This window comes from Balaenoptera acutorostrata, chromosome 1, assembly GCF_949987535.1.
Source record: "Balaenoptera acutorostrata chromosome 1, mBalAcu1.1, whole genome shotgun sequence".
Classification (NCBI taxonomy): Eukaryota; Metazoa; Chordata; class Mammalia; order Artiodactyla; family Balaenopteridae; genus Balaenoptera; species Balaenoptera acutorostrata.
This window is the reverse complement of record NC_080064.1, coordinates 24,697,686-24,711,891: the sequence shown is the minus strand read 5'-3', so window position 1 is coordinate 24,711,891 and position 14,206 is coordinate 24,697,686. Positions and strand designations below refer to the sequence as shown.

Here is a 14,206-nt window from a genome sequence, read left to right as displayed (position 1 = left end):
TTCTTAGCTCTGAATTTATGTACATCTATGAATTCCTAGAATGGGTTTAAGAAATGAGTTTATCCTCACACATACATGCTCACCTTATTGTACGTAGAGAGAACTTAAATGCCATACTTATAATTTGGGCTTTGGAGTCAGAGTAGGAAATAAAATCCTGGCTCTGTCATTTACTACCTATATGACTGTAGGCACATTATGTAAACTTCTAGGAGCTTCAGTTTTCTTATCTGTATACTGAGAATAATCATGATTATCTCTCAAGGTCATTGGGAAGATTAATGGGATAATGTATGTTAACAATACTGAAGCACTGAAAGTGGCAACTGTTATTTTTGGCTTTCTTGTTTGTGTTGGTCTGCCCTAGGTGTTTGCTTTGTCCACACATCCTTATGGCTGCCGAGTGATTCAGAGGATCCTGGAGCACTGTCTCCCTGACCAGACACTCCCTATTTTAGAGGAGCTTCACCAGCACACAGAGCAACTTGTACAGGTAGTGGAGTTGCCAGTAGAGTAACTGCAAACACTTGTGGGCTTTTGTGTTTTCTCAGCACAGGTATCTGTTCCAGAAGAGGTTAATGTGCTTAAAATGCCCATTGAAGCTCTGGGCAAGTTTTCATTTGCACCAGCCTGGTTCGTGTTTTATGAATAGGGGTAATGAGTAGAACCCTGGCCTTGGAGTTGAGATCTGCCTCTGATTCATCAAGAGATCTGCCAAGAACTGTCAAAAGCCAGAACTCTGTCATGGATTAAGCTAGCTGTGGCCACTTAGGCAGGCCATTTAGTCTATCAGTTTCATCTTTGCAAATGAACTAAGTGGATTAGTTGATTTCTTCTTTCTAGTGTTGGTACTTTGTCTTGCTTCTACTAAAATTGTCTCCCATATCATACTATTTGAACACTTTCTACATAGAGTATGTTGTCCTGAAGCAATTTTTTGGGCAGTGTTTGTTGCTTGTTTTGGTGAGAGATGTGAGATTATAAGTGTATTAAATACTCATTGTAGAAAAGACTGAAAGTACAGAAAGTAGCAGCAGAACAGAAGAAACCACCCATAACCCTGCTGTCCAGAAGCAGGCACATTTGGCATAGGCACTTCTTAAAAAGCATTACATGTGCACTTTTAATTTTTTACATCTTAAAAATACATGTTTCTGCCTTTGTAATTCCTTGCTCACACACACTTATTCTTTTCAAAGCATCTTTCACTTTAGATGAGTATCTCCATTGTGTGCTTGTGATGTTATTTAGTTAGGTGTTGTGAGTATTTCCAGTTTTTCTTTGTTAAAGACAGGCGCAGAGACCCATTTGTATATTTCTGTTAGAGAGAAAAATAGCTCTTTACTCCCACCTACTTTCTCTTCTTTTTTTATTTTTTTTAAATGAGAAGAGGCCTACTTTTTTGTGTATAGTACTTTATGAAGACCCTGACTAGGACCTTTGGGCATAAATATATATATATAGAAACATTCCATTGTCTAGTAATAATGTGTTCCTGTTTTGTAATGACAGGGAAAAATTGTCACTACCTATCCATTTAAAAAATTCTTATGTGTTCATTAGTGTTCAGGTAAGCCATCATGGTCTTACAGGAAGATAGGTGTTGATTAGATATAAGGATTTAAGTAACATAGAGCCTGTTTATATATAAATTTAAAAATTTCTCTTGTTGTTTCTCAAATAGGATCAATATGGAAATTATGTAATCCAGCATGTATTGGAGCATGGTCGTCCTGAGGATAAAAGTAAAATTGTAGCAGAAATTCGAGGGAATGTACTTGTATTGAGTCAGCACAAATTTGCAAGGTATGTGCTTTGAATTACTCGGACTATTTTCCAGAAGAGATTATTAAATAGTATTTCAGCTCTAGAGAAATTTTCATACTTTTTTTGTTTTAATGTTTATTTTCCTCAAAGTATACATAGCTAAAAAAGTCAAAGAGTTCTACTACAAAGTATGAAACATAAGACATCTCTTAGTGGGCTCCTCACTCCCCCAGAGTTAGCCACTTTGAAATTTGGGGAATATGTTTCTAAAGCATATACATTTTGTACTTCGGTAAACTGGGTATTTTAGTAACTTACTTGTTTGGAATTGTGAAATGTTCTTTACTCAATTTCCTCTTTGATACCTGAATTAAGGGGCAGGTGACCATATCTATATATAGGCCTTAGTATTTTTAAAAATCTCTTTTTAGTCTTCATATCATACCAGCCCAAGAATAAAATGTACTAGTTATTCCCAGGTTGTGAAAGATGTCTTAGGTAACTTATAAGTGGCAGAGGTTGGAGAAGAAATTATTGCTTCCCTGGTGGTCCAGTGGCTAAGACTCTGCGCTCCCAATTCAGGGGGCCCGTGTTCGATCCCTGCTCAGGGAACTAGATCCCACATGCTGCAACTAAGAGTTCGCATGCCACAAGTAAAGATCCCGCATGCCACAACTAAGACCAGGTGCAGCCGAATGAATGAGTGAATGAATGGCCCTCCAGCGGCTTAGTGGTGTGATATTCTGAGTAGAGTTTGTATATCCTATCATACACATAACAGAGTATTCTGTATTTTTGGAATATTTTTCTTCTCTAGTTTTTAAAATAAATTGCAAGGCAGGTGTGACTCATACAACCTTGATGTTTTTAAATTGTTCACTTTTAATTTGTGAAATCTTATAACATTACAGCATGGAAAACAGAGAGAAGAAATAAAAGCACCCACAGATCCAGTGTCTCAACAGCCTAAGCACATCAGGGTCATCTCTTAGACCTTGTATTGCTTTTTTTGGACATTTGCCAGGATCAGGGAAATAGGGGACAGAATCTCTTAGTTCTTTTTTTGGGGTCGCTGTCCTATTTACTTTCTTGTTCAGTGTATTTAATATCTCACTCTTGGATATAGTGTTAAGTATTAATATTATAATAGAGTTGTCTTCTGATAATGACCGAGTAGCTACTTTGGGCCCAATGCTCTCACAGATAACAACTAATAAATTGTTGACAAAATGCCCAAAACTACCTGAAGACATTAGAGAGCAGGGAGATAACCAGAGAGGAGGAGGGGAGGTTGTTGATACTTGGAAGAAGGTTAATTGCACTGGGGAAATTTCCCCGTCCTCCTCCCCATCCTTTTTTTGAGGAGGGGGAGATATATAATTGACATGTAACATCATGCAAGTTCAAGGTGTACAACGTGTTGGTTTGATACATTTATATGTTGTAATATGATTCCTACAGTAGCATTAGCTGTTATGTCACATAATTATCATGTTTATGTTGAGAACCATTAAGGATCTAGCCTGTTAGCAACTTTGAAATTTATAATACGGTATTGACTATAATTAGGAAAGTGACAAAATGATGACCATGGGAGTGACAAAATGACAGGGGAGAAATCCTGGAAAGAGAACCAGGGAGGAGGAGGAAGCCTAAATTTAAACTTTCTAAATATCTGGTTGACTCCTGAACCTCATTTGTATAGGACAAACTCGAGGCAACCCAACTAAGGCTAAAAGAATTGAACTGAGGTTTCATCTGCTGCCTACTACATGGGAGAATTTTGCAGTTTTTGTTCAGCCAAGTTAACTGCGTACAAAAAAAGGGGGGGCGGTGAAGGAGTAACACTCTTAGGAGGAATATGACAGAACTGTTTATACAGTGCATCATTTGCCACGTCTAGATAACAGGAATATGTGGCCTATACTCAAGAAAAAAGAAAAAAATAGAAAAAACCCCAGTGAATAGTTTTATACCACCCAGATGTTGGAGTTAGCAGAGCAGGATTATAAAGCATTTTATAAAGTTATTATATTTTGAAGTAATTAGTATTTAAAATACTCTATTTTAAAGTATTTAAAGTATTATAAAGTATTTTAATTATGCTCAAGGATGTAAAGGAAAATATGCTTGTAATGAAATGGAAAGATAAATGTTAGTAGAGAATTAGAAGCTTTATTATAGAAAGAATAACATGGAAATTATAGAGTAGAAAAATATAACATCTGAAATAAAATTCACTGTATGGCTTCAACAGTAAATTAGAGATAACAGAAGAAGGAGCCAGTAAATTTGAAAATCAAATAATAGAAACAAATCAGTTAAACAGATTAGTGACCTTATGACATTTTGGATGGTAATACGGAACACAAAGTAAATTTTTCACTGACTGAGTGCATAGGCATGTGCATACACACGTAACTGAAGATATATTGCTCATAATTAATTCTGACACTTACTATTCTGTTTCATTAAAAGAAAAAACCAGTCTCAAATCACTAAGTTGATTTCCTCAGCCATAAGTGGGTTGGGAACCACAGTTTCAGAAACGCTAGAATAGACTTTAAAGACTGGAACAGGATGGATTGTGTGTTAAGGTGGAAGGAAGCCTTTGGCCAAGTGGGATCCTGATCGGTGATTCCTACCAAGTGGTGGTAGCTGATCTACCTGCTTACTTTCTTGGAAGACAGGTCACTGCTGAGGATTCAGTCCTCCACCCAGAAGAATGTGTGTCCTGTCTGCAACCTAGTTTAGTAGAAAATCCTATTCTAATCCTGACCACTTTGTAGGGGAAGCAGGCCTCGGGTGGATGAAGGTACAACTCAGCCAGGCAGTTCTAAAAAGTGGTGAGTTCTTTGCCTGAACATTTGGAGATCGTGACTGGCTTTGTGCTACTGAACCAGCTCAGTAATGTCTTAACTCCCTTTTCTGCTAAGGGAGAAGGCGGTGGCTATTAGGATATTCACTTCCACATGCCACACCTTCAGCTCATGCTAGAATTGCATAGTACTGTTGGAAGGAAGGTGGGGGTAAAAGTTTTCCCATATTGCTGCTGTATCAGAAGGGAGAGGCTGTTGTCTTAATTAAACCTGATTGATTATCAGATTTGATTTACTCTGTGTATCTTAAGAAGGAAGATCGAAAAAATAGCTGGTAGGATGGTAGTTCTTGGACATTTTTAGCTTGAGAATTTTGTTTTCTAAATAAAAGCATGCGAATAATAAATACTCAGTACGCTAAATCAGGTAACATGGAGAGGGTCCTTTCAGAGCTCCATGGAAGCAACACCCTCTTATGGTTTAAAAACCTCTGGAATAGGGACTTGTTCTGGTGATGGTTATTTGTGATGACTGTTCAATTATTGAGGGGGCTGGCCTTTGAAAGAAGGAGTAAGACACTATCTCTGCTTTTTTGGTGCTTCTGGAGTGGGTATACACATCCTTTTTTCAGCCCTTGAAGGCAAAATTAAGACAAATGGGTGAAATTTCAGGGAAGCATATTTTATTTCAGTATGTAAAGAATGTTTAACAAGGCCGTTCACTCGTATGGTAGGATGCCCTAGAATCACTTCCAAATCGCTGGAAATTCCCAAGCAGAGGCTAAACGGCCATCTTTCAGGATTGTCAGAACAGAGCTTTCTGCATTAGCTAGGTTTGAAAGTTCCTTTTCTACCTGAGTGTCCTATGATCCAGAGCAGCTCTTCCCCCAGTCATGAACTCTTTGCGAGGCCCACCTACCAAATGCTCTCTCTGCGAAGTATTGGCTCCAATAATACAAATACAAAGAATAAGTATTGTTCTTGTTCTTTGACATCACACAACTTCCTCATACCCACAGAGCCACAGATGCAGAGTAGTGCTGACTTAACAAAACCAAACATTCACGAGTAGTCAATCACTCCTGGATGGTGAGTGCCCCCTGAGCATGGCCGGGTGTAATTTCATCAGCTGCTACAGTCCCTCTGGATTGTAGAAGAACTCTGATTTAATGTAACCACATTTCTTTTTTTCCTTTCCCAAGATGATATATCTGTGAAGTGTTTAGAAATGCGGACATTCCTGGGGGTTCTTCTTGTTCTTCAGAGGCAGCGTGAAGTAGTTGAATGAGGACTGTGGTTCCTACTTGTACCTTCCTTCACCCAATAAGTCTGTAGTGCCAGGCTCTGTGCTTGGCACTAGGGATCTAGATGTAAGTGAGACTTGTTCCTGGCCTCATTAAGGTCACAGAGGTGAGCAAAGAATTGATAGATTCTGATACCTGTTGAAATTATGCTCATTAATCAATTCAGCGGTTAACCAGTCTTGTGAACCTTCACTTACCTGGGCTTGTTACCCTCACCTGTTAGAGAGTTGGGTCTGGTATCCTCCAAGACCTGGTCTCGGCCATGGTTCACATTGGAAGTCACAGGTGGCAAAGGTAGAGTCTCATAGAGCCAAACAGATCAAGAATTAATCTTCTAAAAATATTAAGAGCTCTTTTGCTGCTGATCCTGAGGTCAGGGCAGAGGCCAGACAAGCACAGCCTAACAGGGTCCCTCTAAGAGTTGTCCCTGGATTTATCTCATTACAGCAATGTTGTGGAGAAGTGTGTCACTCATGCCTCCCGTACGGAGCGCGCTGTGCTCATCGACGAGGTGTGCACCATGAATGATGGTCCCCACAGTGCCTTATACACCATGATGAAGGACCAGTACGCCAACTACGTGGTCCAGAAGATGATTGATGTGGCAGAGCCAGCCCAGAGGAAGATCGTCATGCATAAGGTAGGCCAGTTTGTGCAGATCTCAACCAGAGAGAAAGTGCAGGGCCCTTGGTTCTTCTCATTTCTGAAATGCAAATGAGGGTGGACATCTTGCTTCTTTGTGCAGAGTTTGTCACTGGATTGTGTCTCATGCTATGCTTCTTTTTCCTTTTATCTGGAATGGCCATTATCCCTGTGTTTGCCGGCCCTCTATCAGTAACTCACTGGTGTGAGTGTTAAACTCAGTCTTTGTGAGGGAGTCCCCTCCCCGATCTTAAGCCCATGTTTCTACCCCTTGGCTCCTATGAGACCAGCTTCTCAGTTCAGCAAATCAACCTGCTTGCCTTATTTCCTTTCCTCCCTCTTCCCTTTCATCATTCATTCCACCACTGTTTACTGAATGAGCGCCTGCCCAGGGCAGCGCCTGGCCTGGCGCGTTGACCTGGTGCCCACTGTGTGCCAGACGTCAGCACAGAGATGGCCGAGACTGAGCCCTGCCCACGGAGCACGCGTGGGGAAGGGTGACGGGAAGCAGTGGTGAGACGTGAGAGCACGTGCCCGAGGCTTTGAGGGGAGGCTTTGCAGGAGGAGAAGTCTGGGCTACAGAGGAGTTAGGAAGAAAGGGACAGAAATCTGAACTGTTGGGTGCTGTGAGTGGGAACTGGCACAGAAAGCACGTGAAGAGGCCGATGGCCTCAGAGCAGTCATGGAGCAGGTCCAGCGGGCCCCACACAGACCACGGGGCCCGGGAAGCCAGACCAGCCCACAGGCAGGTGTGTCACACTGTGTCTGCGCTAGGCAGTGCCGTGAGCCTTCAGGTGCTGCTGATCTGAACCCTCAGCCTTTGGGCTCTGAACTCACTCAGCCCTTCTCGATGGAGGGGATGGCCGTGGTCTGGCAATGATGAGCCACTTGCCCTCTCTGAGAACAAAGTTCAGTAATGAGAATCTTTGTTATGGACTCGAGTTCTGAGCCAGACAAGGCACCCACCACTTCCAGTTCAAAACAGAACACAACAGAACACTGCGCTGGTGTCAGCAATGGCAATTGAAGGCTGGGGAGTCTAAAGTCCTTAAGCCGTGAGACTCAGATAGACATGTCAAGACGCTGGTGAAGGCAGAGGGAATGTTGGAGACACACGGCAGGTTGGGAGTTCATTTATTCATTCAACAAATAGTTAACAAGCACGCATGCTCTACAGCAAGCACTCCTTACCAGGGCACTGTGTTGGTAGACACAACAGTGTCGTAGATGGTTATACTGATGCTGGGGAAGTGCTGGGGAGAGCTGTGGGAGAATGTGGAGGGTGCCTCTTCTAATGTGGGGTGCAGAGAAGGCTCCCCAAGAGAGTGACATCGGAATAAAGCCCTGAACCTTTTCCAGGCAGAGGGAACCTAGAGCTTGAAGGTTTGGAAGCAGGAGACAAGACAGTGTATTTGAAGAAGTACAGCAACTCCAGTGGGACGGGACTGTGGTGCCAGAATCCCATTTATGTTTCAAATAATGGTCCTGGCTGATGAGTAACTTGGAGGAGGGGAGGCAGCGGGAGATGAGGCAGTGAGGACTGGACGGGGGACTGTTAGAATAGTTCAGCATTTCCTTTAAATCAAGTGAAAAATGGAGTTCAACAATGTCGTACATGCACATGTGTTGTTAGTTTTTTGTCTGGAAGAGGACAGGTGTAAAGGTTAAGTGGTCTCACCAGTGAGCCAGTGAGCCAGTCCTGGGGAGAGACAGGTGAATGAATTGAATTTCACATAGTTTCTAAAAGAAGAGCTACCAAAAGCAAGGGGGGTTTGGAGCCTCCAGTTCTAGTGACCAAAACATCAGCTGTGTATAGAGTCCAGACTGCAACCCAAATGAAAGTGTGGCATCCTTTCTATAGATGCATTTAGGAAGGTTAGGCAAATGGTCTGGGTCACACAGCTCAGAATTCAAGCCAAGGACTGTGAATAGTTTTCCAGACAGGCTCCTAGGTGAGATTATAATAGCTGGTACAGGTCTGTGTCCTGTGTGGGGTGCAGAAATGGTTTCTAGAGCCACTTGATCCTTCTTTGCCTTGAGGGCACAATGAAACAGACAAAACAGTCTGCCTAGAGCGCTCAGGCTTGAGAGCACCCGTCTTCCCTGGTACCCTGTCCTGTGTTTTGAGTACAAGCGCGAGCTGCGATGGGGAAGCAGGTTCATGTGGTGGGTCTTCACCGTCTGTGTGGACGGTTGGTGGTTACGCAAATGATTGTGAACACAGCGTGTTACGTGCTGTAGCTGAGGTATGTAGAAGGCGCCATGAACTGACAGAAGAGGAAAGGGGGTTCCAGAGAGGAAGCGCCTCCCGAGTTGTCTGGGATGCACAGGACTTGCAGACGGGGGTCTGCCCGGAGAACAGAAGAGGTGCTCGTAGGGCTGATCCGAGTGTGCTTGGAGAGGGTGAAGGGTGAGACTGGAGCAGAGCCATGAGAGACAGTGGGGAGAAGAATAATTTCTGGAGGAAAAAAAAAAGAATTTCTGGTGGAGCCAGACAGTGGGGTTCCCATACCTCTGCTGTCCCTTATTAGCCATTTGACTTTAGTTGAGTGACTTACCTCCTGTGCCTCCATTTTTTCGTCAGTGAAATGGGGATAATCACACCTCTCTTATGAAGCTTCAAAATGAACTGTGCTTGGCTTATGTTAGTCATTTTTATTGTCATCATTAGTAGCTTTTTGTAATTCTCTATGAACTGCAGAGCAGGGTCAGGTGGTGAGCGCAAGATTCATGGTGCCCAGAAAGAAACCCCCGCTGCTCAGGAGAGCTGAGGTGCCTTGCGAGGGACCAGAGGGGCCAAAAGCCTCCTTGAGGGCGACGCAGTGCAGGCGGTGGTGGACGGTGTGATTGTCAGTCTTGGGATGCACTTTCTCCACATACTGTTCTGGAAGTGGTCTGTGGCTGTCTGACCTCCAGAGCTCTCACGTCCTGCCTCAGCACTTAGGCTAGGAGCTGCTCCCCTCATCTGTTCGGTCAGTGCAGCCTGAGAATTCAGGGGCTCGGGTTGAGCCAGTGAAAGGTGTTGCTTGTGAGGCGTGCGTGCTGGCGGGCGCCCTGTGGTGCCTGGGAGCAGGTTACCCAGGAGCCCGCCCGAACCTGCCTCAGGCCAGAGTGACGCGGACTCTGCTTTCTCCCCAGATCCGGCCCCACATCGCGACTCTTCGCAAGTACACTTACGGCAAGCACATTCTGGCCAAGCTGGAGAAATACTACATGAAGAATGGCGTTGACTTAGGGCCCATCTGCGGCCCCCCTAATGGTATTATCTGAGGCAGTATCTCCCCCCTCCCCTTGTTCCCACTGACCTCACTGGCCCACTGGTGAATCCAACCAGCAACCAGAAATGTTCTAGTGTAGAATCTGAAATGGGTAAATGGTTGCTCCAGGATTACCCTCTCCTCCCAAAAAAGGAATCAAATCCACAAGTGGAAAAGCCTTTGTAAATTTGTTTAATTTTATTATGCATAACATGTACTAATTATTTTTTTTAATTGACTAATTGCCCTGTTGTTTTACTGGTGTATAGGATACTTGTACATAGGTAACCAATGTACATGGGAGGCCACATATTTTGTTCAACGTTGTATCTATATTCCACATGTGGAAACTTTCAGGGTGGTTGGTTTAACAAAAAAGTTTAAAAAAAAAAAAAAGAAAAAAGGTTTTTAACTCATTTGCCTCGCTGGCAAGTTTTGCAAATAGCTCTTCCCCAACTCCTCATTTTAGTAAAAAAGAAAAACAAACAAAAAAACCTGAGAAGTTTGAATTTTAGTTAAATGACCCCAAACTGGCATTTAACAATGTTTATAAAAATATATATATATATATATATATAAAATGAAAATCATTTCAGAGTTGCTAAAGCTTCAGTTTATGACATTAAGTTTATGAAACTTCTAAAAATTGCCTTTTTTGGAGACTACTATGCCGAAGAAAATAGTGTAGTCTGTTTTGTGAGGAGGAGATGTGAGCACCCAGAATGTCTTTCAAGGCCAGGCGGGTATAATTGTTTACTGCCTACTGGATTTTTTTCTGTTAACATTGAAAGGCAAAATCTGATTATTTAGCATGAGAAAAAAAAAATCCAACTCTGCTTTTGGTCTTGCTTCTATAAATATATAGTGTATACTTGGTGTAGACTTTGCATATATACAAATTTGTAGTATTTTCTTGTTTTGATGTCTAATCTGTATCTATAATGTACCCTAGTAGTCGAACATACTTTTGATTGTACAATTGTACATTTGTATACCTGTAATGTAAATGTGGAGAAGTTTGAATCAACATAAACACGTTTTTTGGTAAGAAAAGAAAATTAGCCAGCCCTGTGCATTCAGTGTATATTCACACCTTTTATGGTCGTAGCATATAGTGTTGTATATTGTAAATTGTAATTTCAACCAGAAGTAAATTTTTTTTTTCTTTTGAAGGAATAAATGTTCTTTATACAGCCTAGTTAACTTTTAAAAAGAAAAAAATAGCTTGGTTTTATTTGTCACCTAGTCAGATAGTAGCAAGATCCTTTCTAAATGTTACTCAAGATGATTCAGTTCATACTAGTGGTTTTGTTTTTTTTTAATCCTAAAAAAGTAATGTTTTGCTTATTTTGTGACAGTCAAAAGGACGTGCAAAGTTCAGCCCCGCCCTAACTTTCCTTACAATCAGAGCCCCTCTCACCTTGTAAAGTGTGAATTGCCCCTTTTTGTACAGAAGATGAACTGTATTTTGCATTTTGTCTACTTGTAAGTGAATGTAACATACTGTCAATTTTCCTTGTTTGAATATAGAATTGTAACACTACACGGTGTACATTTCCAGAGCCTTGTGTATATTTCCAATGAACTTTTTTGCAAGCACACTTGTAACCATATGTGTATAATTAACAAACCTGTGTATGCTTATGCCTGGGCAACTATTTTTTGTAACTCTTGTGTAGATTGTCTCTAAACAATGTGTGATCTTTATTTTGAAAAATACAGAACTTTGGAATCTGAGTTTGTGCTTTATTATTATTTTTTTCCAATATAGTGCCCCAGGACAGACAGCCCTTTCCTTGTTTGTCCCTCTTTGTTTCTGCTTGTTTTGTTCTGTGTTTTGTTTCAAAATCAAAGGCATAACCACATTAATCAGGATGTCCAACTGCTATTGAAAAATCAGAATATTCGCCTTCCTGGGCCCAGAGTCTGTACACACATCGCGGGGCGCATTCTCAAAAAGCCTGAGCCCCACGATCTGCCTGGTTCTCTGCGGTGCTCTTCATTCACCTCTGGCCTCCGCACCATTTGTGGGCCCAGGGTCTAGATTAGAATTCAACAGATTACAAATGTCTCCCGGCCAAGTGTTGGCTCCTAATTTTTTGAGGCAGGGCGGTAGGTAAGGCATCTGTCCAGGCCTCCCTGCCCTGAGGCCCCCCTTTCCTCTCCTCTGTCTGGGCTGCTCCCGTCCACACCCTGCCCTTCCGGGCCCACACACCAGGGCCGGCCCAGGCTGGCCCATTATCCTAGGTTGCTCATCTTAGCATCACATAAGGGACCTCTTCCAGCTTTGAGTTCAGGAGGCTCTAGCTCACTGAGGTACCTGTCACCTGTGCCTTAAGATGCCCACCTTCCCTTCTCTACCACCTTTTGCTTCAGAAGCAGCTTTGGCAAAAAACCACCACTGAAACTTAGACGAATGTTGGTGCTGAAAGTGGAGCGTCAGGGTGCGTGCAGAAGGGACTTTGCATGGTCCCCTCCCAAGGGTGAGGGACGGTCACTAGCAGGCCCCGTGGGTCCCGGGAAGAAAGGGACAGAAAGGTAGCTGAGCTAATGGAGGTTTCAAGTCCAGGACCTGATTTTGCCTTAGTGACTGTAATCGGGTCATTCCCCAACCTTCTTCCCAGGCCGTAGCTGTCGTGGGCCTGCCAGAGACAGCATGCTGGAGGTGGCTCTGGAATCAGACCAAGGTTCAAATATGGCTCCCACTACTCATTGTGTGGGCTGGTGTTACTTCACCCAATGTTTAACCGAATCCCTTGCTGGAAATTGATGGAAGGCGATATCGTGTATGTGAAGTGGTTCTCACATCACGTCAGGGAAAGTTATAGCCATTAGCTGGTTATGGTTTACTGGACCCTTGCAGAGGCCATGTACAAATTAGGCAAAGCAGGAGGCTTGGATTTCTTTCCCTTCCATGGGCCTACTGTCTTTGTGTCCTTGAGATGGTAATTTTGCCTGTCTGAGCCTCAGTTTCCTCTTCTATAAGATTGGAGTAATTCGTCACGGAGCTGAAGTAAGATGGAATTGTTAATAAACGTGTCAAGTGCCTGGCACTTGTGTGAGGCACTCGTGCAGGTTTGCTTCTTTTCCACCTGGACTATTTATACTTGGACTTTGTAATTTGGGGTTTTTTTTTTTCTCTCTCTCCCTTTATTCTTAGCATTTAGTGTAATGTTTTGTGTTTGTGTTTTTAGTGGTAACAAAGCAAGGTGCTAGTTTAGATATGTGATACCTCCCGCACCTTACTTCCATCCTGTGTTTTTGAGGCCTGGGGAGGCTTTGCAGTCAGACAAATACAGGGTTTAATCCCAGTTGCCTTTTATTACCTGGGTCATCTCTCTGAGGCCCAGTTTTCTTCTCTGTGAAATCTGGGAAAAATAGTACTTTATGTCCAAGGTTGGTTGTGAGGATGAAATTACAAGGCTTAGCAGAATGCCTGGCACATTGGCATAATAAATGAATGGTATTTATTGTTTTTTTACCTTTAAAATCACTCATCCAATGGCTGTGCACAGGTTTTGGGGAACAAAACAATGCTTGTCCATTATGTACAGAAGTTTACGTAAAGTCGTTTGTCACGAACCATCTCTGTGCCAGGCACCCAAGAGATGGATTTTACACGTTCTCTCATTCCTCACAACAGTCCTGCAAGAAATGTGGTGGTCTCATCGTGTAGATATGGAGACGGGTTCTGGGTTCTGATGCAAGTCTTTGGGTCAGACCAATGCTCGGCCTGAGGCTTTTTCCCTTGGTGTCTCATGGGAGGGATTGGGGCTGCGGTGGACCCCTCCCTCTGCAGGATTGGGTTTCAGGGAGCAGGCTGAACCTCCTCATTTTACCAACTGCTAACGAGTCTACCCAAGGATGTGAGGTCCTGGGCTGCCGCCACGTAGATACCTGCATTCTTGATCTCTTCCAGAGACCCTCCAACATGGATTCCTCACACTCTGTATAATAATCCTTTGCCTAGTCACAGGGCTTTACAGTTTACAGAGCACATTCATATTTGTGATGACTTTGATCCTCTTGAAAGCCTTAGGGAGTAAGGTAAGGTAGATGTTATCCGCCCATTATTCAGATGAGGTGTTTGGGACCCAAGACACGCAATGAGTTAATAACCAAGTTAAGGATTTTATCTGAAGTTTCCTGACTCCAAGTTCAGTGCTCTATCCATGCCATCTTACTCTTGCCACCTTCCGTCAGCTCCAGGGATAGCTGGTCTCTCTAGTTGGGTTTCCAGAGAAGTGTGAGGCACTGGATAGTTAGGCATTTTGCGGGGAGGAAACCTGTGCCTTCATGTAGTTGCCAGCTGTAGCCACACGAGGGTGCTGCTGCCTAAAGAAAGCATTATAGAGGCTTAAGGGCTCAAGGCTCCAAGGTCAGGGCTTGGGATGTTTTTCCCCTGGCTTGAGGGGCTC

The 14,206-nt window shown here is 43.0% G+C and overlaps 1 protein-coding gene and 1 non-coding gene across 17 annotated transcripts in view; both read left to right on the top strand.

Moving 5' to 3' along the window:
* Window positions 1–11,525, top strand: part of PUM1 (pumilio RNA binding family member 1) — a 130,048-nt gene extending 118,523 nt beyond the window's left edge. For all 16 annotated transcript variants that reach the window (XM_007170571.2, XM_028163568.2, XM_028163563.2 and 13 more), the window contains 4 exons: window positions 368–493; window positions 1,685–1,806; window positions 6,337–6,529; window positions 9,670–11,525. In XM_007170571.2, coding sequence (XP_007170633.1) covers window positions 368–493; window positions 1,685–1,806; window positions 6,337–6,529; window positions 9,670–9,801 — 573 coding nt within the window. In that variant the 3' untranslated portion in view covers window positions 9,802–11,525. The remainder of the gene's footprint in view (window positions 1–367; window positions 494–1,684; window positions 1,807–6,336; window positions 6,530–9,669) is intronic.
* LOC114236347 (small nucleolar RNA SNORD103/SNORD85) lies at window positions 7,401–7,485 on the top strand. The gene has a single exon (XR_003622322.1). It is a non-coding gene; the product is annotated as a small nucleolar RNA SNORD103/SNORD85 (small nucleolar RNA).
* Window positions 11,526–14,206: the final 2,681 nt, after the last annotated feature.